Below are 27,064 nucleotides of genomic sequence, written 5' to 3'. Positions count from 1 at the left end.
TGCTTGAGTGTCACTGTTGTATTGGGTTTCCACACTCATACAGTCATGAAAAATCTGAAAATATCAGGGAATTTCTATAATTGTGATATTTAGGCTTTAGGCCTTTACCATTTAAGTAATGGAAATGTTGTAGAAATTCACTCTATGCACCTAACGCCCCAGACACCTGAGATAGATCCCAATCTAATATTATTCTCAGGTGACCCCAGATCATTATGGATACTATTACTTGGGAAATAAGAATTTATAGTGCCCGACTAACCTACATCACAGCAGTAACCAATCAGGATCCCCAAGTTTCTCATTACCGGTATTCACAGCTAAAAAACACTCATATTTATATTTTAAGAAATGCATAAAATAGCAAGATTGCATGTTTTCTTCAAATTGATTAGTTAAACTATCTTCTCAGCATCTTGCCTAGACTACAAAATCATAAGACAGACTAGTTTTAATATACATGATGATGATGGTATACGTTTCATTGCCCTGATTGCAACATAGGCATATCAAGTCAGAACCAGTTTTTCTCCATCCACCACAGAAATATATATATATATATATATATATATATATATATGTTAGTCATCAATAGACACGTTTACATGGAGACCTTGTTTCAATCGGAATTAATTCATTCTGATTGATGAATTCGAACGTAGTGTTTACATGAACGCTAAATAAAGTGATTGGGTTGATGTGCACGTTTATGTCACAAGCTTCAAATCGGAATAGATTTTTTCGCATACTATTCTCCTACATTACTTAGTATTTGTCTATAGAGGCGTTGTGCCGTGCTGCTTATATTTGTCAAACAAAGCGCCTCTTCCCTTGCCAAAAACAAGACCTCTGTGGATGAGAGTACAAAACAAGGACTGGTGGGACGTTGTCCTGCTCCACTTCAAAGACGATGAGTGGAAGGATAATTTGAGAATAGCACGACAGTCAGTTATGACACATCATTCAACAACACCAGCTCGTTCCACACGTCATTACGCCATCTCTACACCATTGCACATGCGCAGTACTTTCCAGTTTCGTTTTCCAATCCGCACAAGTGTTCAATTACATGTCCTCTCGATCAGATTAGAAAAGGTTTACACCACCCCTTACAATCCGTATTAAATTTGAATCGAATTTGGCCAATACATTCCGTTTGACGTGGTTGTCATGTGACTTTTTTTATTCCGACTGTACTACTAGTCCCATTACAATCGGATTATTAGGGTTCATGTAAACTGCTAATGTTTATTTCTCTAGTTATGCTCAGCTTTTCATAATATTTCATCAGCTACAAATCTGCTCTTTTGTCAGTGCAGTCAGTAAAGTAAAGTTTATTGGAAATTCGTTGGAAACCTTGGTTTTGTACCCCTGTCTGACTCTAAAAGTACAATAAAACGTAAAACACGTTTATGAAGGAAGGAAACATCTGTGTAAAACATGTAATACCGACCATCTCAGTCAGAAGAAACTGAATCCATTCCAATTCAGGATTGTTTCAGGAGTGTTTGACGTGTTTACATACGGCAGTTTTTTCCAGCATGACAATGTCTGTATTTTTGCAGGAGGGAATGCGGTCTAATGAGTTCACCACAACTCTCACTGTCTTTGGCCTGAAACCAAGATCAGGTAAATCTTTGGGCCTATTTATACTTGTCACTTAATGCGTTTTTACAGATCAGGTAGCTCAGCGCATTAGTGTGTCTCCGCAAAACGAATATAAGTCCGATTAACCACTCCCACATTATATGCAAGTTCATCAGAGTTCACGTCACTGAATGCAACAGATATGCTCTGCAGTTTATTTATCATCACTGTGTTGTTGAGCTTTCAGGATGTGACGCATCTCAAACCACCACCTGAAGTGGTTTGAGTGATCAGATTTAGATATGTCTCGAAAGCGTTTCAGAGGGTATTTATACATGGTCTTTTCAGATCTGATAGCTATCCGATCGCATGCAGTAACCAGGTGTAAATACAGTAGGCCCTTCATCGCACCCCCTCCCCTTTATTTTCTCATGTCTTTTTGTTTTTAATCTTGGTGATGGTATTGCCAATGTTTGTTAGCTTTGCAAAGGATTTGCTTTTCAGACCAAGTAAGCAATGAAAGTTGTATTAATGTGTTAGACCAAAAAAAAAAACCCAGATCTTTTTCTATTTAAAACAGTTTCTAGCAATTACACTAACAAGCATCATGTCTGACATTGTCTTTGAAGCTCTTTACTACATTAAAGGGGTGGTTCAGGATTTTGGACATCGGACCTCATTTTCAAGTTAGCCTGGTTGTTATTCATCAGTGGAGACAGTTGTCAAAAAATGTCATCCAGTTGCATAGTTCGCCGGTGCTAGGCTAGCACGAGTCAACGGTATATGCTAGCCTGCCATTAAAAACAGTTTTACCCACTCCACAGTACACCAAAATCAAATAAATTATAACGCCAGACTGTCGATGTAAATGTCTATTGAGAGAATGTTAGAAATCAAAGTACTCTTGCATCTCAATGATCGCATTACATTTACAGGAACTAGTTTCTCAGCAGCGGTGGAATTTTACTTTGCTCCGGTTATTAGTACTGCGCCGAAAAGTAAACACAAAACAGAAGCGCACTACAGTCGGGACGTCTAGCTAGCTAGTAGTAGCCTTGAACAACGATATTGAAAAACATTCGATTGTAAACTAAGGAATTCTCAACGGCATCTCCAGCGGCTGCTGTCTCTACAGACATTCTTTCTCTTTCTGCCCTTTTAGCATCCATCTCGATTAGTTCTTCGTCTGTGTATTCCGGCTCATACATGTACGGTTCGTTGAATAAAACACATTCCTCATCTCCAAAGTCTGAAACATTGGCATGGCTTTCAAACGTGGTCATAGTCCTATGTTCTATGTTGATTTCTTCATGAAATATACTCTGCTTCTGTAGTGATGAGTGTCAGCGGCAGGTAAATACACTTGCGGGATTGTCATGTGGACCAGCCTAACTTGAAAATGAGGTCCGATGTCCAAAATCCTGAACCACTCCTTTAACAGTGATGTTTGTTTTCCCACAAATATCTTATTTAGAGACTGTACTCAATTTTTTCAAAAATACCTTTTTGATGGGAATTTAGAGGCCAACAACAGCATTTCTTTGGGAAGTGGTCGTCTTGAACTGTGGTCTTGAACTCTAGTGATACCAAGGTTTGTAGAAATATGTGGTATTTCTGTATCTTTTTTTTCATGACTTTGCAATTCAGTGGAAAGCACAAGGAAGGCCTGTGCTTCCTGTCTCACAGAAAACAATGGCAACTGAGCAGCATACAATACCAAAACCGATTGTTATCAGTCTCAATGCTTCCCTTTTTATCATTTGAGTCAGTAATACTTTTTAAATATGAATATCTTGTGCTCTGAGACCCACAAATAGCTGCTGTAGAGGTAGCGCTGCTACAGTATATGAACAATCCAATCAATAAATCACCTGTTTTGATACGTTTATCATCTGCATAATACAGCATAAAGACATCAACAAAACAAATCAAAACTACTCGGTTACTAATGTAGCCTCAGTTCCCTGAGATGAGGGAACGAGTATTGCTTAAGGCTAGCTACGCTATGGGGAAACTCCTTTTCTCGAGAATACTGAAGCAATTTTTTCAAAACGCAGTGTAGCTGCACAGCAGACGCAGATGAGCGCGAGCGCAGTCATTGGCTGTGCTGCAGCAACTGCACGAACCTATGGCAAGGTGGCTCAGACACAGGAACCAATCAGGGCACTTCGCGCCCTGACACGTCAGAGCCCGCCAGAATGGGAGTGGTCCATGACTATAAAGGGACCAAACCTTGCCTAGGATATCCAGGTTAAATCGACTAAAGCGATCCCAGATCACAGCACAATAGCACGGCGAGTTACGCAATACTCGTTTCCTCATCTCAGGGAACTGAGGTTACATTAGTTACTGACTTGCTCTGTGAAAGGGGAACTGGTTCGACAGCTCCCTTTTCTAACAGTTTCGTCACCTCGGTGCGAAGGAAGTGAGCCACGCCCCTTTTTACTGTCGTCTCGACCACGGCTAAAAAGTGCGGTGGTCTGCGAGTGAACTGTAGCGAGTAGCCTCGTTTTATTATGTTCAACACCCATTCTGATATACCGGGGATAGCCTCCCAGGCCTTGGCCCGCATAGCTAGGCGTTGAATAAAGGCTGGAGGCGGGCGCTCTGAGATAGGGACCCGACCGTCTGACCGTGTGTTGACGCTGTGTGAACAGCACTCATGTGTAAGAACGCGCGTTTTACAGCGGGTGCACCCTTTATCACGTCTCTCGTCAGAGCAAGGGGAATAACTGATACTGTGGGAACAGCTTTAGTGGTGTAGTGTAGTGGTGCGTACTTTATAGTAGGCACACGATCTACATTCGTTATCTCTACCGTGCTGGACGGGGGGAGATTTGAACCCGTGTTTGTGTGTAGGGGCGCACACTTCATTGTGGGCGCACGAACTACAGTCATTACACTTCCAGCGTGAGCTGGGGGGATTTTAAACTGTGGGCACAGTGCTTATTTGTTGTGGTGCGCACTTTGTCGTGGGCACACGATCTACATTCGCAGCGTAAGCTGGAGAAATATTTACTGTGGGTACAGTGCTTGTGTGTAAGGGTGCGTACATTACAGTACAGTGGGCAAGTGACCTACATATGACACAGACAGAAAAGAGCTTTATTTGTGTTGCTGTAAAAACGGCGTTTGTTTGCAGGTGTGCGTGTTTTGAAACGGAACCATTTAGTGCAATATAGACATTTCCAGCCGCCTGAGAGGAGGGGTCTGGGAAATGTTTGAGAAGTCTTTTGGAGATTGGTCTGGCCTCGGTGGGACTCAAATTCTCCCTTTTTTTCCTCATGACTAGGAAGGCTTGCGAGGTTTGGGGTCCAGCACAATCCTGGGCCGGGGTCCCCGCCTCTCCGAGAACTGCTGGCGCTTAGCTGAGCGAGAGCGGTGACGGACTTCCGCCGCTGGGCGGGGCTGAGAGACCAAAGGCGCTGACTTTACCTGCTGAGGTGGCGCCTTCCTAGGGCGGCTTGAAGCAGAGCTGGAGCGTTTCTGAAGGAAGTGACGCATGGTCTGCGACGCCTTTTGAGCCTCAGTGTAGACTCGTCCATTGAGCGGAGAAGCTTAGCCTGAAACACCTGGAGGACAGCCATTGTGTGGAGCACCGAAGCAGCTTGACCAGCGCCGGTGTATGCGTGGCTAGCGAGAGATGAAGTGGCGCGGCAGGGTTTAGATGGGTGCACCGCTTTAGCCTTCCATCCTGTAGCGGTGGGCGCTCGAGGGGAGGAATTACCTCGTAGCCTTTTTCTCTCGCGCCGTCGACAGAGAAGAGCGCTGAAGAGAATGAAGGCTTCAAACGATGAGTGAGATGCCTTCCACACCTTTGTTAGCTCGTCATGAACTTCTGGGAAGAAGGGGGCGGGTCTCTGCTGAGGGGCCTGACGGCGCACCTGCAGGAACCACTCATCAAGCCTGCTGCGTGTGGTCTTCGACGGGGCGGGGCCGGAAATGGAGCCCGTCCACTCGTCGCAGTCGGATGCAGCGATGGAAAAACTGACATCCTTTTCTTCCTCCTCGTCCGAAGCCCCGAAAGAGACGAGACCCGCCGCTCGAGGGCGTTGATCTGGCTGTGTGAACAGGACCGGCGAGGGGGATTCTTCAGGAGAGAGCTCGTCTCCGTCCGCTCTGGCATCCTTTGTGAACGGCGCTTCTTTTTGTGCGGCTCGAGCAAAGGGAGAGAAAGTGCAGGGTCGTTGTCGGAGAAACCAGCCGGACGATCCCGCAGGGTGGAGAGTTCCATCACGTCACACTCAGGGCAGCCGCCCTTGGTGAGTGCAGCTTCCGCGTGGTCACGGCCCAGACAGGAAGCGCAGAGGATATGGTGGTCTCCACCGGTGAGAGGGCCTCTACACGAGACACAGGCGGTGTGAGTCATTTGCAACAACACCTCGTGAAAATTGTGACGCAGTGGCAAACACACTTGTGTGTTTGAAAGGATATAGCGTACCGGATGGCACAGCAGAAACAGCTGGCTGAAGGTGGCAACGGGGGCCAGCATCCTCAGAACTGCGATGCAGCTGCTTGTTCGAGGCTTTTCGACGGCGCAAGCTTCTTTATTCCGGAGGTCAGCGAAGTGGTGAGTTCGCTGAAGGAGATAAATCTGGATTTCCTTGGTGAGGTTTGGTCCCTTTATAGTCATGGACCACGCCCATTCTGGCGGGCTCTGACGAAAATTTGTTTTCCCATAGCGTAAGCTAGCCTTACGCAATACGAGAGACGCCTCGAAAGGGAACATGCTTCTCTATATTTTTTTTTCATGTAAATTAGGCCTCATACTATAGCAATGAGAAATAGGTTTACCAAGTGCTGTGAAAATATGGAGAAATCGAGAAGTGTGGTTGTGTAGGCCTTTTAATGGCCATATAATGTAATTTCATCCATTAAATAACTGTCTGGCTTGAACAAAAATACCACAAACAGCAAACCATATGACCATATGAAACGGTAAAGTCTATATCTGAGGTCATTTGTTTTTTTGTTCCACATCAAAGTGTCTTACTGCAGATGTATTTGTTTAAACCAGGGCTGCAACAGCAAATTGCTAAAAATATGAATTATGGAGCTATTTAACAGTAAATTTCATTACTGATTAGTCAGATGTGCATGAACAAACTTGATCTTTGAAGGGCAGCTTCAAAAATCATGCTTCCCCATTATTGTTGAATCACGGAAGCTACACCAGATATTTTGCCAAGAGATTTCTATTTATTATGTTTATACATGTCATACAGAGAGAAACGGGCATTTAATAATAAGGCTATAGGTGGTCTTCATTCTAGATTCCTCTGTTCCCCATTTCTCTATCCTTTCACCCCATCATACCAGCTGTAAATGGTTTCTTGGGTTTCTTCATCCCTCATGCCCTCATCTCCCTCATGCCCTCATGAGTTTTCCTTCCTCTCACTCCGTCATCATGCCTTTGTTTCACTGGGTGATACAGTAAGGATTGAGCTTATGTACAGTACAGGTGCTGGTCATATAATTAGAATATCATGAAAAAGTTGATTTAATTCAGTAATTCCGTTCATAAAGTGAAACTTGTATATTATATTCATTCATTACACACAGACTGATATATTTCAAATGTTTATTTCTTTTAATTTTGATGATTATAACTGACAACTAATGAAAATCCCAAATTCAGAATCTCAGAAAATTAGAATATTACTTAAGACCAATACAAAAAAAAGGACTTTTAGAAATGCTGGCCAACTGAAAAGTATGAACATGAAAAGTATGAGGATGTACAGCACTCAATACTTAGTTGGGGCTCCTTTTGCCTGAATTACTGCAGCAATGCGGCGTGGCATGGAGTCGGTCAGTCTGTGGCACTGCTCAGGTGTTATGAGAGCCCAGGTTGCTCTGATAGTGGCTTTCAGCTCTTCTGCATTGTTGGGTCTGGCGTATCACATCTTCCTCTTCATAATACCCCATAGATTAGGGTTAAGGTCAGGCGAGTTTGCTGGCCAATTAAGAACAGGGAAACCATGGTCCGGTACTGGTAGCTTTGGCACTGTGTGCAGGTGCCAAGTCCTGTTGGAAAATGAAATCTGCATCTCCATAAAGTTGGTCAGCAGAAGGAAGCATGAAGTGCTCTAAAACTTCCTGGTAGACAGCTGCGTTGACCTTGGACCTCAGAAAACACAGTGGACCAACACCAGCAGATGACATGGCAGCCCCAAACCATCACACTGACTGCCTCTCCTCTCTTCCTCCAGACTCTGGGACCTTGATTTCCAAATGAGATGCAAAATTTGCTCTCATCAGAAAAGAGGGCTTTGGTCCACTGTGCTTTATTAAATCCAGAGTAAACACAGCTGTCTACAGGACATTTTCAGAGCACTTCATGCTTTCTTCATTTTCCAGCAGGATTTGCACCTGCCCACACTGCCAAAAGAACCAAAACCTGGTTCAATGACCATATGGTATTACTGTGTAATTACTGTGTGATTTCATGTAATATTCTAATTTTCTGGGATTTTGATTTTGTGGGTTTCATAAGCTGTGAGCCATAATCATCAAAATTATAACAAATAAAGGCTTGAAATATCTCACTTTGCATGTAATGTGTCTATGTAATATATTAGTTTCACCTGTTAAGTTGAATTCTTGAATTAAATCAACTTTTTGATGATATTCTAATTATATGACCAGCACCTGTACATCACAGAGAGACTTACAACTTCCTTGTAAGGACGCAAAAACATGTTGCTTATGTTTAAAAATGGAATGTATACCTATCCCTATATATCCACTATCCCTCTGTGTATACACTAGTGGTACATTTGCATCAGCTGAAACATTCCTTTCCTTGTAAAGAACACATAACACAACTGTACACATTTGAAGTATCATCATCGGTGGAACCTCTCTCTCAGTGAACATGTTACATTGCACACATACCTCTAAGCAAAATATATAGCTCATCCCATATCTCTGCTCAGCACACCTGTACAAACATACTCTGCCTTCACAAAATACATTATGAAATGATTATGAAAAAAAAAAAAAAAAAAAAAACATTAAACTGTAACTTTTTAGTCTTCAATAAGACACTGAGTGACCAGGTTTACAGTGTGCAGGTTTAAAGATTTACCAGACTCAAAGATCAGACAGGTTAGTTGTTAAAGGAAAGCTTAAATGAAGATTGTTGATGATGATGATGATGACTGTGTGTTTACTACTCAGCCTTCTCCCGTGGAAATCGTCAAGACTTAAGCTCCACAGACCCAAGCTTTACCATGAGGAGAAAGATGGAGCACCTCAGGGAGGAGATGGAGCAGATCAGACTCCTGCGGCAGGTCAGAATTACAAATATTCCTCTGGCATATTTTACCAAGTTAAAAAATATAATCAAAAATGCTTGATTCATATCTCTAGGTAAGCCAAGAGAAACGCATTCAAACACATGTTCTGTTTTTCATTTAGCCTAGAGGTTTATTTAGGTCAAAATTCTTTTTAAATTAATTGTTAGTGTTTTTAAAATCCACTTGTCATAACAGTGATTTCTTGCAATTTTTGGACAGTCTTCTATCTGCTTTATGTTTCTACTTGTCGTTGTTGAACTCTCATCAATGGTGTTAACTGTACTTGTTGGGTCATGATGTAAGAAAAGGACAATCTATTTCAGGCAATAATTCATACCATGTAATTAGACAGGCAGGAACAAACGTTTCCTATTTAATTCTGAGGAAAGGAATGAAGATAAAGTGTTGAAGTGCTGTATATATGGAGTAAAACCATTTTTTAATGTGCGCTTCACATGGGAGCGCTATTTGAGTCACTGCCTATTTAGAGCAGTTCGGTCCCTTGTTGTTTAGGGTTTACTTGTGTCATAATTGTGAATGTTATAATAATATTTATAATTGATATGTCTTTACTTTCATTCTATTTTCCATTTAATGCATCCTTACTGAATAAAAGTATTAATTTCTGTCCAAAATAATTTTCTTACTGACCCCAAGCTTTTGAACAGTAGTGTATAATATTACAAAAGCTTTTTTTGTTTTGTTCTTTTTAACTTTTTATTCATCAATGAATCCTTGGGGAAAAAACTATTGCGATTTAATCATTTTGACAGCACTAAATAATAAGAAATGGTTTTGAGCATCAAATCAGCAAATTTGAATGATTTCTGAAAGATCATGAGACACTGAAGACTGGAGTAATGACGCTGAAAATACAGTTTTGATCACAGGAATAAATGACACTTTAAAATGTATTAAAATAGAAAACAGTTATTTTAAATTGTAAACATATTTCACCATATTACTGCTGTATTTTGGAACAAATAAATGCAGGCCTGGTGAGCAGAAGAGACTTCTTTTAAAAGCATTAAAAAATCGCATCGATCTAAATTTTTTAAACGGTAGTGTGTGCGTATATACATTTTTACAGTCTATGATACACACACACGCAGTGAAATGCTTGCTTGTCTTTGCTAATGATTTCCGGTCATGTCCAGCTTCCACCTCTTCAGCTATGTGCTGTCCTTGGTGGTGAAGAGCGAATGTGATAGGATAGCCGGAATGACTGAACAGAGCATGGAGGTTTAGCACGTGGATGATTCTTGGTTCATTCATATGATATACCCGTCTCTTATTTGGAATCAAATGATGATGTTTTTTTGTTTTTTTTGCAGAACCTCGAGTCTAGGTTGAAGGTTTTGTTGCCAGATGATGTGGGTGCTGCGCTGATGGATGGTGTTGTTTTATGCCATCTGGCCAATCACATTCGTCCTCGTTCCGTGGCCAGTATTCATGTGCCCTCCCCTGCAGTGGTAAGCCCCACTGAATGTTTCATTCAGACTTTCTTGGATCTCCTTTTCTGATAATAATGAATGAAATGTCTTAGAGTATTTCTGGGTTCAAATGAGATTTTCTGCACCTTTCTTTAGCATTCAAAACAAGCACATACATTGTTTGGTGTTTAGTGGATCTGTTTAGTGCTAGATACTTTACTCTCTGAAGGTGTTTATAAAGGACATTGTCTGTCTGTGTCTATAATAGCCAAAGCTGAGTATGGCCAAATGTCGGCGGAATGTCGAGAATTTCTTGGATGCTTGTAAAAAGCTTGGAGTCACACAGGTATGATTGCATGATATATCTGTTTTCATCCAATATCTTTTTTATTATATAATTTCATATCGAATATTTAATTGATTCTACATATTTTAAAATTACAACATAATCTAATTTTTACTTAAAGGGATATTGATAGTTTTATCCATATGTCATACACTATTCAAAGGTTTAAGGTCAGTACATTTTTGTAGAAATTAATACTTTTATTCAGCAAGGACACATTACATTTATCAAAAGTTAGAGTAAAGCTATTTATATTGTAAAGGTTTGTGTTTCAAATAAATGATGAATCTTAAAAATAAAAAAACGTACATGGTTTCCACAATAATATTTGGCAGCACGACTGATTTTGACATGGATAAAAATAAGAAATGTTACTTGTGCAGCAAATCATCAAATTTAAGGGTCATGTGACCCTTAAGACAGGAGTTATGACTCCTGAAAATTTAGCTTTGACATTACAGGAACAAATTTCATTTTCATACATATTCAAATAAAAAACAGTTACTTCAAATTGCGATAATATTTCACAATAATGCTGTATTTACTGTGTTTTTGATGAAAAATTTTGATCGAAATTCTTACCAGCCCCAAACTTTTGCATGGTATATTATAATGTTGTATTATATAAAAATATGTTGTAATTTTGTTTTACTGTGTCATCGTTTTTTAACAAGGTAGTACAGATTTATAATATAGGCCATTTATCTTTATTTATGCTTAAGTTTGCTTGTGTGTTCATGAACAGGACAAGTTGTGTTTGCCACATCACATCCTGGAGGAGCGAGGTCTGGTGAAAGTTGGTGTCACTGTACAGGCACTGCTGGATCTTCCATCATCAAAGCCCAACCAACTTTCAACCATGTAGCATCGCTGGATCATGGGACGTCCACTTAGCATCCCTTTACCCTGCCTTACCACCTCATCCTCACTCCTCACTCTCAGTGCTGATATTTGAGCTATTATGTGGAGGTCATGACCCTACACCCTAACTCAACTGTGGTGAACAGGCCGGCTTCCCCCTACCTCTTATAAGCCTCTATGGACGGGGCTAGACAGTTTAAAGCTCCAATATTGTGCCCCATTGGAGGGAAATTGTACTTTAAAGCCACACTTTTCATTCTGAGGGGAAATATCTGTTTCTAGCCCACGACTGGCTAATGCCGTCTTAATGCTGGACACCTCAGTCTCCTTTCTTTTGTATCTCCTTTTTCATCTCTCTCGTGTTTGCTCTTCTCTTGGACCGGTGAGCCCAACAATGGGCGAGGACAGGAGAAAAGTATGCAGCTTTCTGGCTGATTCTGGACCAGAGGGAAGGTGTTATTTCAGTGTCACTCCCAGCTCTCTTCTGTATGAAGTCACTAAGACCTGTCAGTCATCTCGTTACATTCTGTCTGTCTGAGGAAATAAGTAAGGGAGAGACATGTATTGATGTGCATATAATCACAACCAGACCAACAATGAGGACACCTGGATAGGACCGACCAAGATGTTGCCATAAAAAAGCGATCATGGCTGTCATAGTTGTTATTTTACTGCAGTCAGGTGAGTCATTGGAAGTGCATTAGAAAGTTATTGATTTCTTTCTGCATGCCTGGACTGTTTTGTTTGAAACGTGAAGACACTGCTCATGTACATACAAGACAAAGGCTTGTTTATGTTCTTTTACATACTTGTGGATCTTTGTTCTTAATTATGACTGGTTTTCCCACAGGTTTTATTTTATTGTTTCAGTTCTCGTGAACAGCCTGCGTGAGGAATTCACAACAGAATTCCTGAACGTTTTGCACGTGCCAGTGTAATTGCATTGTGCACCCGAATTTTTATTGCTTGTTGTGCAGGTATGAATAATTTCAGCACTAAAAATAGGCCAGTTTTAAATATAGCAACACCTAATTATAATCACATAGAGTAGAAACAGTCCATTTATAATTGATACACACTTGATTGTATGGATTTCAATTTACAATCAACTAGGCTTGATTTAACAAAAAATAATATCTCATAGATAAACAAATCTAAAGAATGCCTGGAAAATGTAATCAAGTAGTAAAGCATTTGATGTGCTCCAGTTCGTCCGTAAACTGAAGATGTTTAGAAATTTTAGTATGTACAAATAATTTAAATTTGTTTTATCGAGGAATTTATTTATTTACCTTTTATGTACTTTTGTATGTTTTATTTATTTCTTTGAGTTCTGTTTACTTCATCAACCTCTGAAAAACATGAACTATTGCCCAAAAATCAGCAATAACATTCAAAACGTCTTGAGGAAATTGGAGGTTTTGGAGGTCACCATCTTGACAGGTTTTAGCACTTTAAAAGTTTCCATTTCTGCGTTTACATGCACACCAGAAAGCCATTTATTGTGAGAAAGCTAATAAGGAATCAGATGAGAAAGAAACGTTCAGTTTCATCACATTACTTGCGCATCAGTAGTTTTTATGTTACTTGAATGGTGCTGTGTTTTTTGTGCAGTCATCAGAAAAGGAAAAAACATTAGAATGCTGCTTATGCGTTTACATGACTGCATAATCCACATTCTCATTACGTTTATATGAAAGTAAGAAATTGGCCGCTAATACAGAGCATATAAACTCCAACCTTCATGTCTTAGCCTGCTTTCTCGTAGTAAACGGATTTATAGTGGGCATGTAAGTACTGTCATTCAACATTTGCCTTTTTTTAGCCTTTTCTGCTCACTACCTGATCATTAGCCGTATCATTAGCTGTAACGCTTTTCCAAACAAGAAAAAATGTAGGGTGGGACTTGATTTTGTCCATTAGGAATTGATTGGATGGCTGTAGTTGTTATTGCTGTGATCTCTGTGATCATGTGATTGATCTCAGGTTGTCCCGTCCTCACGCCAGTAAACATGTCATCAGAGAAGAGATGTCGCTGCAAGAGGGTGGGGAAGTGCACATGGATTTTGAAAAATATACTGATGCGCACGGATAAACCTTTAATAAGAAATACTGCAGTATTCCATTAAAAAAAGATTTGTCGAATTTGATTTCATGGTGACTTCAAGTTTAGGCTTGTCTATCTGTGTCAAATGTCTAACAGTTTACAATCTTTTACCATACATGAATATTTGCCATATTTCCTTGTTAAAACTACAGGTATTTTTTTGCCTCTTATTGCTGTCATGTCTCAATAACCACTTCAAGCACATCTTGAAAGTTAGCCAACTTGTTGATGTTTTGAAGAGACCGATGAGTAAATGTTGTTCATTGATTGATGCCTTTTAAAACCTCACAGTATGCTCACCTGGCAGTAGGAGCAGCTGTTGACAACTTTTCTGTGGAAAAGAGTTTTGGGATCTAAATTTGCAATGATTAATAATGTTTCACTGCCCCACCCTAGTCTATATGCAGCAGCATAGCATCTTGCTTCTGATTCAGATCCAAAGCTTGGTGATGGATTGATGACTGCTATTCCTCAGTCTCCTTGACACAATCTCAGCCAATAATCTGTTTGTTTTTTTCAGTTCTTAACAAAATATGTTTTTATTAGTTTTGATTTTACTTTCACTCACACCCATTAGATTAGATCTGTGAATTCCATGTTAGATCAGTTTAAAGTGGCAGTTTCACATTTGGTTGTTTCTTAGACTTTCCAATTAGCCATGTGTCACTCATACACATCCAGGTACGTTTTCACTTTCAAGATTCCAGAAACTGGTTGCCTGGTACATAACTGCATACTGCATGCTACTTTTTTATTAATATGCTATAGTACTCAGTATGCTACAATAATGAAGGAACTGTAGCAGAGATAATCGTTGCCATAAGACCTTAAATTGACAAATTTAACGCTGAAACGGGTTTTATGACAGACTTATTGCATAGTGGGAAACGAGTAGACGGCTCATACTGAGTATGCACATTTACACTGTTGATTGTAAGAAGGATGACAGTATGCTGTTTTGATGAAAGCCATTCTCGTGTTGTTGTTTTATTTTTTTTCCCTTTCACAATCAAACTCCATTTTAGCAAAGCTTTGAAATAATCTCACTTGTCAGCTCTGGTCCTTATTCATCTTGAGAAAATGTTCAGTCTTTTTAAAAAAAGTGTTGATTCAAAAGTAATAGACAGGAGATGCCTCCTATGCAGTGCGTACTGTATGTATAGATGTTTTTGTATGACATAACTGGATTGCATGTCTGGATCATACCATTGTTCTTGTACATAATCTCTGTTTCAACACATTAGGATGTTTCTTAAAAAGGAAAACACCCGAAACATTTCAGATGTCAAAATACTGGATTAAAATGACATTTTACAGTGTTTTATTGCGTCCTTGACCTTTGCTTTGTGCTTCTCCTTCACTGCAAAAACAGTTCTTCATATAACAGGAGAGAAAATACAGACTAAGTGTCAAACAGTAATGCTTAAAGATATTAAGCAACAAATTTGTCCATTCATCTGTCTGTGTCTGCTACATGGTTCAAGAACTATGAATCCATTTCCAAGGAAAGTTTATATCTCTCTTCCAGAGAATCAGTCACAAAGAAGGCATAGCATCAGGAAGGAAGTGTTGTTTTCTCAGGTTACACTCATGAACAAAGATTAGGAGACACTATTAACTCCATATTATTTGCAGCTTTCATGTTTGGGAGTTTTTTGGTCAAAATAATTTGAGTCAATCAAAACCACTACAGACGAAACTTTTTTATTGATCAATGAATGAGCAGATTAGAAAATAAAATAACACTCTTGGCCTATTTGTATTTATGAGAGATATGTAGGCATTTTTATGAGGTATGAACCCATTTACTGAAGCTTTAACAATTTTGAGAAAGATGCAGCTCCGGGGGAAATGGGGAAAAGTGAATAAACAGAGTAAACCTAAATAAACACTTGGTAGTCTAACTAGGGTGAATTACAGGGCAACACACCAGCGGAACGCCCGAATTTACAAATGTTCTGTGTGAACGGAGCTGCAGCAACAATAATCCTTTGTTTCAAACCATTCACCTAGAACAAACTGTTCAACCCGTTCAAAACCACAAGTAGTTTATCAACTTTCACCGGTATCAATTGCAATGCTGTAAAATTGTGGTATGTAGCCTATGCTGTTCAAGAAACAAAAACTGTAACTATATACAACTAGACCGTCTGTAAATAGCCGTGTGATTCTACACGCGCGCGCGCAGACGCACAATGAATGAGTCACACTAGAGAGCGCTGTTCCTACAAAATTTAAGAACCATGAGATGATTTCATTCAGTTTTCATTCAGTCCATCCTAAGGCAACTATATGAGCTCATACCATCAGGAGTTTCTATCACAGGACAGTGACCGTGAGTATATTTGTTTCTTCTAATATTGTGTAGCCTACTGTAGTAGCTTTTTGTTCGTCGTATATGGATATTTTGACTTTCCACTTCTCAGCACCTTTATTACTTTACAACTTCTCTGTACCTACTTTATTTAAATAGGCTGCATTTAGTTTAAGTGGACTAATTTATCTGAATTCACTCTTTAACTATATACTTGTTTTTGTGTGTGCAGATATCTACATTTATTGTAAATATTTGAGTTAAAATCGAAATAGCAGCCTGTATTTTAACACATTAGGCATATAAGGCAAATATATTAAATTCAATGTGTATATTTATTCAAAGACCAGAGCTCCTAAAAAAGAATACAGAGTAACAGAACATATAACTATGACACAATTATATTTTTACTCTAGTTCTCTGATCAATATTTTTTTTAATTAACATCTTTTAATTTTGAAAATATAAAGAAATTATTAAATAATCATTTATATAATATTGTACTATTTGCGTATATCAATGTATAACAAAAAATATATATATTTTATGTTTACGTAACATCAACATGTTTCTAATTACATATCAACATTTTTTTTATGTATGTTCCATTGATATGCTGAATTAATATGGTTTATAATTTGCTTTCCCTTCTATTTATACAATATATTTATATATATACAATATATTTATATATAAAATTATATTTGTGAATGTGTTAAGGGGTTAGTTCACCCAAAAATAACCTGCAATTATGAGTAAAATTTGACTTTTTCTTCTTCTTTTGTGCAACATTAAAGAAGATTATTTGAAAATGTTATTTTTCTGTCCATACACTGAAAGTCAATGTACAGCGCAACTGTTTAGTTACCAACATTTTTCAAAATATCTTCTTTCATGTTTTGTAGAACTCAATTTAAGGCTGAGAACTAATACACTGTGATGCAGAACCGCAGTTTTAGGGTTAAGATGCCTGACATGATTGAGCAGACTATTAACTCATCTAATATCAAACACAGGGGCCACACCTTATGCGTGAGCATTTAATGTGTGTGAACTTTTACTCATTTTCAAACTGCATGGGGGAAAAAGATAGCTGACTGTGTGGGTGATTTAAACGCTTCCCTATTAAAGAGCAATGCACTGTTTTATCATAATTCAGCTCACAGAAACATTCTGTCATCTTGAAAAGTAGTTCAAACAAGTGTGAAGAGAGATAACTGCTGTTCATGTTCGATGCTTTATCCCTCTCTAGACACAGATAAAGAACATGTTGCTGCCGAATAAGGTTCCTGTATGGCTCTCTGCATTTACTCTGCTTTTGCTGACTCAGGAACCTGTCTCCACAACAGAGGTCGTAGCCTGCGGAGAGGCGGGTAAGTTTCCTGGCTGATTCCAATGAAACGATTGTGACGTCTGCTTCTTCTCTTGAATCAGATCAAATACAAGACAGTCTGTATTTGTATGAACATAACATTTATCAAAGCTTTAGTAGGTAAACTAATACTGAGCAAATAGTTCACTTATTTGATATTTCTCAAATCTATGTCTTCAACATTTGTTATATTGTTCATGTTTCCTTTTACATCCGTTCCCTGATTGCCTAACTTTATGACTGGGTAGATAGACATTTCAGCATGACGTTGTGTCACAGATCAATGATAAATAGGCTGAATTCACTGGATTTCACAACTGTTCGTCCTCATGCCATGCACACAAAACAGTTTGACTCATGCGATAGTATCCTCTTGAGTTCAGAATTACAACTATGTAGATGTTTGCTGCAAGTGCTTGGTCTGTCTTCAAGCCAAGTGTTATAAAAGGGAAACAACATTGTTCATAGACATATATACATTTTCCACAGTGGATCCACCTGCCAATATTGAGATGACAGACTCTGGCTTCCTGGGTTACCTCAGTATTCACTGGACTCGACCAGCCAGCCTTCAGAACCTTACAGGTTGCACAGTACGATACCAACTCCGATACTATGACACCTACGAGGAACGATGGAGGGTAAGAGTCCTTGAGAATCAGCAGAACACACTCGTTTATTTTCCTTTCAGCAAGTAAACATTTACTTTTCGGGCCTTGCCAGCACAAGTGTATTTCACACGTCATGCATGCTTCACTTGTCATTTATAAATGTTTTAAAATAATTTTACGCTCTAAAATGTTTCTTTTTTTTCTTTTTGTATTACCGTGAAAACGTTGTGGACCTGATAGTTTTGTGACTGTTTTACTAAAGCTGTGCTCAGTCCTGCTGGAGAAAACTGCTCTATTTCATCGTTATTGTGACATGCAGTAATATCAGCCATTTCAATCAAGTCTACTGAACCTTGTATACTTGTTACTCACTGTATCATTGGGCCTGACTAAATACCCATGACAAAACTTTGTTTTGAAAGCAAACTCAATTTGTAAATTGCATTTAAAGCTTTAATCTAAAAAACGATAAGGGCAAGGCTAGTTTCAAAGCCAACTCTCATTTCATAACTTGCGGTTCAGTGAACATAAAGGTTCATTTGTTAAACTTGTTCCATGGAACTCCTGAAAATTCCGTCTGAAACTCCTTTATGTCTGAGCCAAAAATCCGTTTTTTATTTAATGTAACCACTCTCCCTGCGGGTATACTTATGTTCAGGAGAGACATATGTGTTGTCATGTCTTGTGTTAACATCCTTAAATATATTATTTGTGACTCAAAACTGCCCTCTTTTTGTGTTGTACAGAGTGTCCGAACCGTCAAGCTGACTTATGCTGCCCAGTTTGACCTTGAGAAACCAGTCATGGTGAGAATGCTCACTGTGTTAAAGTGCGCCTGCACCAATGGGACAGAGGTCCAAGGGGAGGAGACAGAGAGGGTGTTCACACCTGAACCTACAGGTAAAGGTTTAAAAACTATTCTACCTCACTGAAGCGAACAAGAGCAAAGACCCGCTATGCATCCTTTATTGTTCTGGCAGGGAATAGAACTTAAAACTGATCATAATCATCATATTGCTTTGTAGCTTCTTTTAATTATGCACTGTCATTTATTAAAATAATTTTACCTCTAAAAATTGTATTTTAAAAAATGTGTTAAAAATCATGTAAAAAGCTCTCATTAAGGACCCCTGTATAAAAGCAGCTTGATATGTAGCGGGTTTCTTCGTTGTGCTTGAGATCACATGACCAGTTGAGTTACTATTCATTTTATCTGTGCGATCCCTGATATTGACACTTTCGCTTGCGAAATTATTATTCACAGCTGGCGGTAAAAAAAAATTGTATTTCATCAATCGTAGCTATCTTTAAATTAAAACTGTTTTGTTTGAGTATCTGATTGTAAGCTCCAAATATACAAAAATAACACATTCTAGGAATAAAAAAGGTCAGTCAGACAGACTCCACAGGAATAATCAACAAAGCAAGTTTACGTTGGCTTCTTTGTGTTGGCGTAATTCTTCAGACTTTTAGACATTTATAGTTGAAACATAAATAATTGTATGAAATTGTAACCATCTAATGCAGGTGAATATTTTCCACTTCTGTGTTCCCATGCAGCCTTTTTAATCTAAACGTTATTGCATAAGCAAAAAAAAAAAAAAAAAAAAACCTAGTCTAAACACAGCCATCTGGAATCCACTACTTATGTCTTGTTTACAAAACAAAATGCTTTTGAGGGGTGAAACAGCGGTTACATCATTTGGATTTGAGTCTTTCTAAGAAATTGGTCAAACAAAAAATAGAGTTTGAGGAAATCATGGTATATTATTCAATTCTAGGCAGAATTGTCATTCAAAGGTTATCCATACTGTTATAAAACAGTAACATTTAAAATATATTAATATTCAATGAAATTACATGAGTCAATTCCAATCACAAGTGAGTATTAAGGATAAGTAGGAGTCCTTAGTGCAAAATCTGAATGGAGCACTAAGTGTTTATTAAATTGTCTTTGTGTCTTATTTGAAATGGCTTACTCTATTTTTATATTATATTCATACAGCAGTGCCACCAGAAATTCACCTGAGATGTGATGGCCTTGCTTTCTATTTTGATTCTTCTCCTTTACCTAAACATGTTCTCAACTGTGGTTTTGTCCCAGGTGTGGCAGGATCAAAAATAAGAGACTTCCATTGTATCTACTATGGGAAGGAGTACATGGAATGCACCTGGGATTCAGGACCTGTCCAGCCTCCAAATTCACAGCACTACCTCTATTACTGGTGAGCACTTCGGTGGGAATGTTGCTTACATTAAACCATTAATATATTCCAGTTTCACAGATGCAGTAAAAGTTGTTGCCATGTGCCGCAGGGAGAGATGAGGACAGGTTGAAGCACAAGTCATTTTACTTGGAATTATTTGTATTTGAGAGAACTTAAAGCCTTCAGTGTTCTAATGCAAAAGCTTCTGCTGTTTTATCTGTTCCATAGAATACCAAATGAAGTGCCATGCTACACATACATTTGAATTTGGCAAAGATCAACATAAGCTAATTTGGTTGTGGTCATGGATTAACCTTTAGGATCTAAGCACATTCTACTGCACTACAGGTCAAGACAGGACTGCTTAGCTGTTTTGTTCTTTCTGTGAACTTGTTTAACAGGTCGCAATACAACAGAATCTTCAATTTGATGCCAAAATACCAATTATAACATTTATAACTCATACTCTGAGGGGCCATTTACATGACACCGTTTTCATTTAAAACCTGGAAACTTTTTATACGTTTTGGTCATTCATTTACTGTACAGACAAATTACACCAACCAGTGTCGAAATAGCTCCACCCATCCGATGAAGCACTGCAAATTATGTAATCGAGACGATAAGCTCTCAATGTAGGCCTATATATATATGCATAATTTGCAATAAACAGAATATATTATTTTATGATCATATATATATATATATATATATATATATATATATATGATCAACATTTGTAAATTAGTTGTTTTATAATTTACATTAGTTGTTTTTCTCCATTTTTATTTCGATTATGCTTTTCGCAATGCTTCATGGGATTGTAGTTCTTTCCCTCACTAAAACCGTTAAGTACACAGTCTTGTACCTTTGTCATTTTGTCTGATTTTCAAAAACTTTTTTTGCTTCAAATCAAAGTTTGTAATGTTCTGATTCACCTCGTAGCTGATGTCTTTTTAACTCTTTAACAAAGGCTTTTTAAAATCCCAATGGGAAAAATGAATGGAAAAAATACTTCCGCAACCACTACTGAAAAAGTGTGCAGGAGCTGTTGAACTCTAGGTGCATAGTAAAGTAACCCCCGCCAATTACTGGCCTGGCATGCATAATAGGCTACAGCGTTATTAGTCGTTGTCGCGGATCCGTGTGGACGGGGATTGTTTTGACAAAGTTGCACCTGTATGCGAAAAATGCAAAGGAAAACATTTCCATTTTTAGTACATTGTTGTTGTGTAAATTAATCTAACCTGAATATAGTCATAATTTAAATTACATAATTTCTCTTCTAAGATATCTAATAATGCACAAAAAAAACTAAAAAGTTTTCATTATATCCCACATTTTTGAATGATGAGTATGTGTGTATGTTTTTCCAGGCACAGGGAAATGACTGAAACACAGGAATGTCCAGAATACATCATATTATCAGAGGTTCGGAGAGGATGCAGGATACCTCGAAAATCACTCTTAGAGTTCTCCAAGTTTAATATGTGTGTAAATGGATCCTCTCCAGCAGGAAGTCTGAGAACAGCCTACTTCTCTATTGAAGTCCAAAACCATGGTAAATACACTGTTTTATGCCTGACAGAAAAAATTCTCAATATGAGTGTATATATTGCAAATTCAGCTAACTGGGGAGACATACAGAATGAGCACCTGATCTGACTCAACAGTGAAGTGCATTAAAGAACATCTTCCTCATTTGCTTCTCTCTTTCTTTCCCACTGCAGTGAAACCAGCTGTGGTATCCTCTGTGCACATCTCAGAGATTGATGGACTGTTGAAGTTAGATTGGTCGCCACCTAGTGGTCTGGTGCCAGAACACTGCTTGGAATATGAGATCGAGAGGAGCACTCTGATGGCAAATGACAAAGAACAGCAGGTATCACGATCCTTCTATCTTCTTTTCTTCTCATCGTCATTTGATGATTAAAATTCTCGGTTCTATTCATAAACAAATGTGTGCTTGTTGGTACATATTTTAGGTGTCTCATATTTGATTGATATTACAGAATATAGTCTACCAATGAGCTGATAAGAATCAGATGTATTTGATAAGTGATGCATCTAAAATGCCTTCAGGAACAGAAAGGGGGAACACTGCTGATATTTTTTTCAAAGTGGTTCTATTACTTTGTAACATCTAGTAACTTGTAAACAACACTTGTCGCCATTTACAACTGCCAATCAATTGTATTTTATTCTGAATCTTGGCATTCAGCATTAAACCAAGATTTGATTTAGGTTGTATGCCAAATCAAACAAAAGAAAAAGAAGAAGAAGAAGAAAAAAGGAATCCAGCCTGTCAAAGCTCATGTTATCTTTATTTCCCCTTCAGCAAAGGAAGGTTCTAGAAAATGTAGTTCTGGACACATCTTATGACATCCGGAGAGAAGCAGAAAGTAAGAAAACTTGTTTTCAAGTCAGGTCAAAGGTGAACATGTACTGCGCTGATGGAGGATTCTGGAGTGACTGGAGCCAAACACAGTGTACAGGTTAGACTTATTGATTTTTGCAGTTTTATGCATATTATGCTGAGAAGTCAAAGCAAAGAAGTAATCAAGCATCTGGGACAAATTATATATTATTTATATATAAAATCTGTCATTTGTTTATTTTAAAATTCATAGTTGAATTTTTTTTGTGATTATTCAAAGACAGTTATTGTGTCTCGATTTAAGCTTTTGTTTCTCGCTCTTTTAAGCTTTTGAAAATATGTATGATTAAGAAAACAAATGTAGGTCCTAAGATTTAAAGACAGTAGAAAGTATCCTAAGGTTGTAAATAGTCCTTTGCATTTTACACTACTACAAGTTGGTTTTTATCATATGTTTTTTTCTTACTGCCACTATCAGAAGAGAAGGAAACTTTGAATAATCTCCGTCTGGTTGGCCTGGTTGTTATTGGTATTGCTGGAGTGATCATCCTCTGTCTTTCATTATGGATATTAAAGAAGATGTAAGTATACAGCAAATAGTGAATACATAAATAAATGCGCATACAGATTCTTTGATAGGTTTATTCTTCCTTGATTGAATCTAAAACCCATTTCTGTCCCCACAGCTGCATAAAAAAGAGCAGCAAGAAGGATGCCCTATACACTTTGTACAAGCAGAAGGTCAATGAGACCATGCCCACAATCCTCAGCCCCATTTTCAAGTGATGCTCCCTATAACCTGCTATGCTGCATTGCCATTCAGCAGTTCTAGACTGCACTAAAAGTTCACCACTCTGAGAAATAAACACGAGGAGTGAGACTTCAACGCCCTTTCAGAGTTTACCTTCTAGTGCATTTAAAGTGATAGCTATTAGGACCAATAATCTTGTGGAAAAAACATGTGGACCTGAATGAACCACAGCACTGAACTGAATGTATATGTGCCACTTTGTTTGTTTACCAAGCCGCTATGTTGCCTGATGTGTTTACACACACATATAATGTGTTACTTAAAGTTACTCAAAGATTTTTCAAATGCCAATGACCTTGCCAGTTTTGCCTAGTCTTTATTTTTCTATGAGCTTTTTCGCCGTTTTACCTGGATATTACTTTTTTATATTTTAGGTTATTTTACCGATGATTACATCATGAAGAATGAGTAAGAGTATTCATACACTTTGGAAAAAAAGTCCAAACTTTCAAATACATTATTAAAATAACATTTTCTTGAATTTATGATCTGTTTGTTTACATTTTTATAATACAATCAACAAGAAGTCTGTAAAATACCCACAGATAATGCAGTGCACACACATATATGCAATTACAAAACAATTTAATTATTGTTCACTTCCTAATCGATTACAGCCCTTCCTGGTGGTCATCACTTCCTGAGCTGACTAAGTCTAGTGAGTGTGGTGACTGGAATGATGATGTTTGGGTCATGACATTACACAGTATATTGTACAAATTATGTACTGCATGCAATAAAGACAGTGTCACTGTATTCAAAGAAAGCTTTGTCAGTGTTGTTTTGAGAATGTTCCACAGTTATTCAGTTACCATCCTTCAATTGTAAACCTCTTGATTTAATATTGACATCTTGCACCAAGAAGTCGTTAAAGAGATAGATCTGGAAAAAAAAAAAAATCTGTAATTTACTCACCCTAATGTTGTTAGCCTACATCCAAACCTGTATTTTTCTGTGGAACATCATATTGGGTATAATGAGTTTTTTTCCTATTCAAATATGTTGTTTTGGACCCCATTGACATTTATTGGATGGACAAAACAAAACCTATTGAAATATTGTTCAAAATAGCTTCTTTTGTGTTCTGATTGAAGGCAAGTAAATGATAGATATAATAATAATAATTAATTACATTTATATAGCGCTTTTTCTGAGACCTCAAAGCGCTTTACATAGAAGGGGGAATCTCCTCAACCACCACCAATGTGCGGCATCCACTTGGATGATGCGACGGCAGCCATAGTGCGCCAGAACGCCCACCACACACCAGCTTACTGGTGGAGAGGAGACCGTGATGAAGCCAATCAGTATATATGGGGATGATTTGGAGGCCATGATGGACAGAGGCCACTGGGCATATTTTGGCCAGGATGCGGGGGTTACACCCCTACTCTTTTTCGAAGGACATCCTAGGATTTTTTTAATGACCGAGTCAGGACCTCATCCGAAGGACGGCGCTCTTTTGGCAGTATAGTGTCCCCGTCACTACACTGGGGTGTTAGGACCCACACAGACCAAAGGGTGAGCACCCCCTGCTGGCCTCACAAACACCTCTAACAGCAGCAACCTGGATTTCCCTGGAGTCTCCCATCCAGGTACTAACCAACTCAGCCCTGCTTAGCTTCAGTGGGCAACCGGTCTTGGGCTACAGGGTGATATGGCTGCTGATTATAATTTTATAATAATTTTTATATATTATATATCGATATAATTTTTATTTCTGGCCTATTCCAAATTACCATATGTTGCTGTATGTGGGATGTCTATAAGCTATATCTTTTTTTAAATCTGTTCTTATAAAATGTCCTTCAGGTAACTTCAATCATCATCCCAATCTTCCTATTGGTAATGACTTTTTCTTTGAACTCTTTATGGTTTTGGCAAAATAACTATTATTTGTTGACCATTGAGTGGTGGAACAGATCTTTATTTGGACTAGTCTCATTCATTGATAGAATTAGAGACCGATCTTAAACTGTCATTCTTTACACCACTATTTTCTGATCTAAGAATGTTTTTTTTTCCCCTTGGCTGATGAATTTTTTTAATGCAGGCAGCATGTCAAAGTAAACATTATCAGTGAAGCAGTACACAAACTAAATGGTTCATTTGGTTCATATTCAGGCATCACCCAAACTAATGATGAACTTGAATTGATAAAGATCATTATAATACTGTAAATCTTTCATCCAACAATCTCACATATCAACGTTGTGGTTCACCGTCCTAGAGCTAAAGTATTTACTGGAATAAGCAAAATAAACATTTCCAAGTAAAGCTGCACATCAACCTTGACCTCCAGCAAGCACGTCAGGTCAGCCACATGCATATGTGGGTGGCCATTCATCAGAAAGAAGACAAAGAAATTAAATGGTGACTCAAGATGAGTGGAAGGTGAGCCATCCAGTGTGAATGTCATATTACACTCATCGTGGATAATGTGAGTCATGAGCACAACATTAAAAAAATTATCCTCAAAATGAGATACCAGAGCAGGTGTGTGAATTCAAGGTGTATGTGAATTCAGGTGTATTGGGAGTCATCTCAAAGGCAAAGTGTCCCAATCACCCTCAATTAACCCCAACATTAGGCCTACCAACATCTCCAGACATGAAGATGACGCATTCGCATCTCCTGCACAGCGGAGGTATTTCGAATGTGATATCCCAAACAACTTATGTTAAAGAAACACTCCACTTTTTTTGGGGGGGGGGGGGGAATAGGCTCATTTTCCAACTCCCCAAGAGTTAAACAGTTGAGTTTTACAGTTTTCAAATCCATTCAGCCGATCTCCAGGTCTGGCGGTAGCACTTTTAGCATAGCTTAGCATAGATCATTGAATCTGATAAGACCATTAGCATTAGCATCTCTCTCAAAAAAATGTCCAAAGAGTTTCGATATTTTTCCTATTTAAAACTTGACTCTTCTGTAGTTCTATCGTTTACTAAGACCGACAGAAAATGAAAAGTTGCGATTTTCTAGCGATATATTTATATTTAAGTTTGAGACATCAACCACTGGTTGATGACTATAATGTTAATATAAACTATAAACTGTAGGTAACAACTGGTAAAATGTACACCTAGGTCATTACAAACCATAATGATATTTACACTTAAATATTTTCTTCTCAGCCATGTTAACAGTCCGTGAGCGAAAGCTCCATCCATCCATTGTCTGATTGGCCTTTCGCAATGATTCCTGGGTAGTTAAAGTGTGTGAAGCCTGCATCCATGCGGGCTTCGCGGAAGACCGCTTCAAGGGTACAAAGGGAGCGCTGCTGAACACACTTCAGAGCGTTAAAATGATGAATGGGACGGCCGACGGACTCGTAGACTCAGCGAGCACGCACAATTTAAAGGATTAGTTCACTTTAAAAAAAAAAACTTTTGCTGATAATTTACTCACCCACATGTCATCCAAGATGTCCATGTCTTTCTTTCTTCAATCGAAAAGAAATTAAGGTTTTTGATGAAAAAATTCTCCCTAAATGAACTTCAATAGGCCCCAAACGGTTCAAGGTCCAAATGACAGTTTCAGTGCAGCTTTAAACGATACCAGACGATGAATAAGGGTCTTATCTAGTGAAACGATCGGTCATTTAAAAAATAAATAAAAAAGTTTAAGTTTTATAAGCACAAATGCTCACCTTGCTCTGTTCTGTGATGCACGTTTGACGTAGGCGGAACTAACGTTACCGAGTCAGTGTTTACAAATGTGCGGACGAGGACCATATA

The 27,064-nt window shown here is 38.4% G+C and overlaps 2 protein-coding genes and 1 long non-coding RNA gene across 8 annotated transcripts in view; all 3 read left to right on the top strand.

Moving 5' to 3' along the window:
* The window catches only part of lrch2 (leucine-rich repeats and calponin homology (CH) domain containing 2), an 85,912-nt gene extending 70,954 nt beyond the window's left edge, over positions 1–14,958 (top strand). For 4 of the 6 annotated variants that reach the window (XM_079606210.1, XM_079606207.1, XM_079606209.1 and 1 more), the window contains 5 exons: positions 1,566–1,629; positions 8,770–8,882; positions 10,223–10,360; positions 10,590–10,667; positions 11,413–14,954. In XM_079606210.1, the coding sequence (XP_079462336.1) occupies positions 1,566–1,629; positions 8,770–8,882; positions 10,223–10,360; positions 10,590–10,667; positions 11,413–11,532 (513 nt within the window). In that variant the 3' untranslated portion in view covers positions 11,533–14,954. Of the gene's footprint in view, positions 1–1,565; positions 1,630–8,769; positions 8,883–10,222; positions 10,361–10,589; positions 10,668–11,412 lie in introns of all 6 variants that reach the window. The other 2 variants (XM_079606208.1, XM_079606206.1) reach the window with 1 other exon arrangement.
* The window catches only part of LOC306996212, a 1,114,438-nt gene that overhangs the window by 131,648 nt on the left and 955,726 nt on the right, over positions 1–27,064 (top strand). The gene's annotated exons all lie outside the window — the stretch shown is intronic.
* On the top strand, positions 15,697–23,808 carry il13ra2 (interleukin 13 receptor, alpha 2). The gene is made up of 10 exons (XM_079606211.1): positions 15,697–15,970; positions 17,202–17,322; positions 17,811–17,962; positions 18,679–18,832; positions 20,037–20,157; positions 21,516–21,700; positions 21,870–22,021; positions 22,478–22,634; positions 22,995–23,097; positions 23,203–23,808. Exons 2-10 carry the CDS (start codon positions 17,217–17,219, stop codon positions 23,300–23,302), a joined length of 1,230 nt encoding a protein of 409 aa, XP_079462337.1. The 5' UTR covers positions 15,697–15,970; positions 17,202–17,216; the 3' UTR covers positions 23,303–23,808.

This window comes from Phoxinus phoxinus (genome assembly GCF_949152265.1).
Source record: "Phoxinus phoxinus genome assembly, chromosome: 3".
Classification (NCBI taxonomy): domain Eukaryota; kingdom Metazoa; phylum Chordata; class Actinopteri; order Cypriniformes; family Leuciscidae; genus Phoxinus; species Phoxinus phoxinus.
This window is presented reverse-complemented; position numbering and strand designations above follow the sequence as displayed.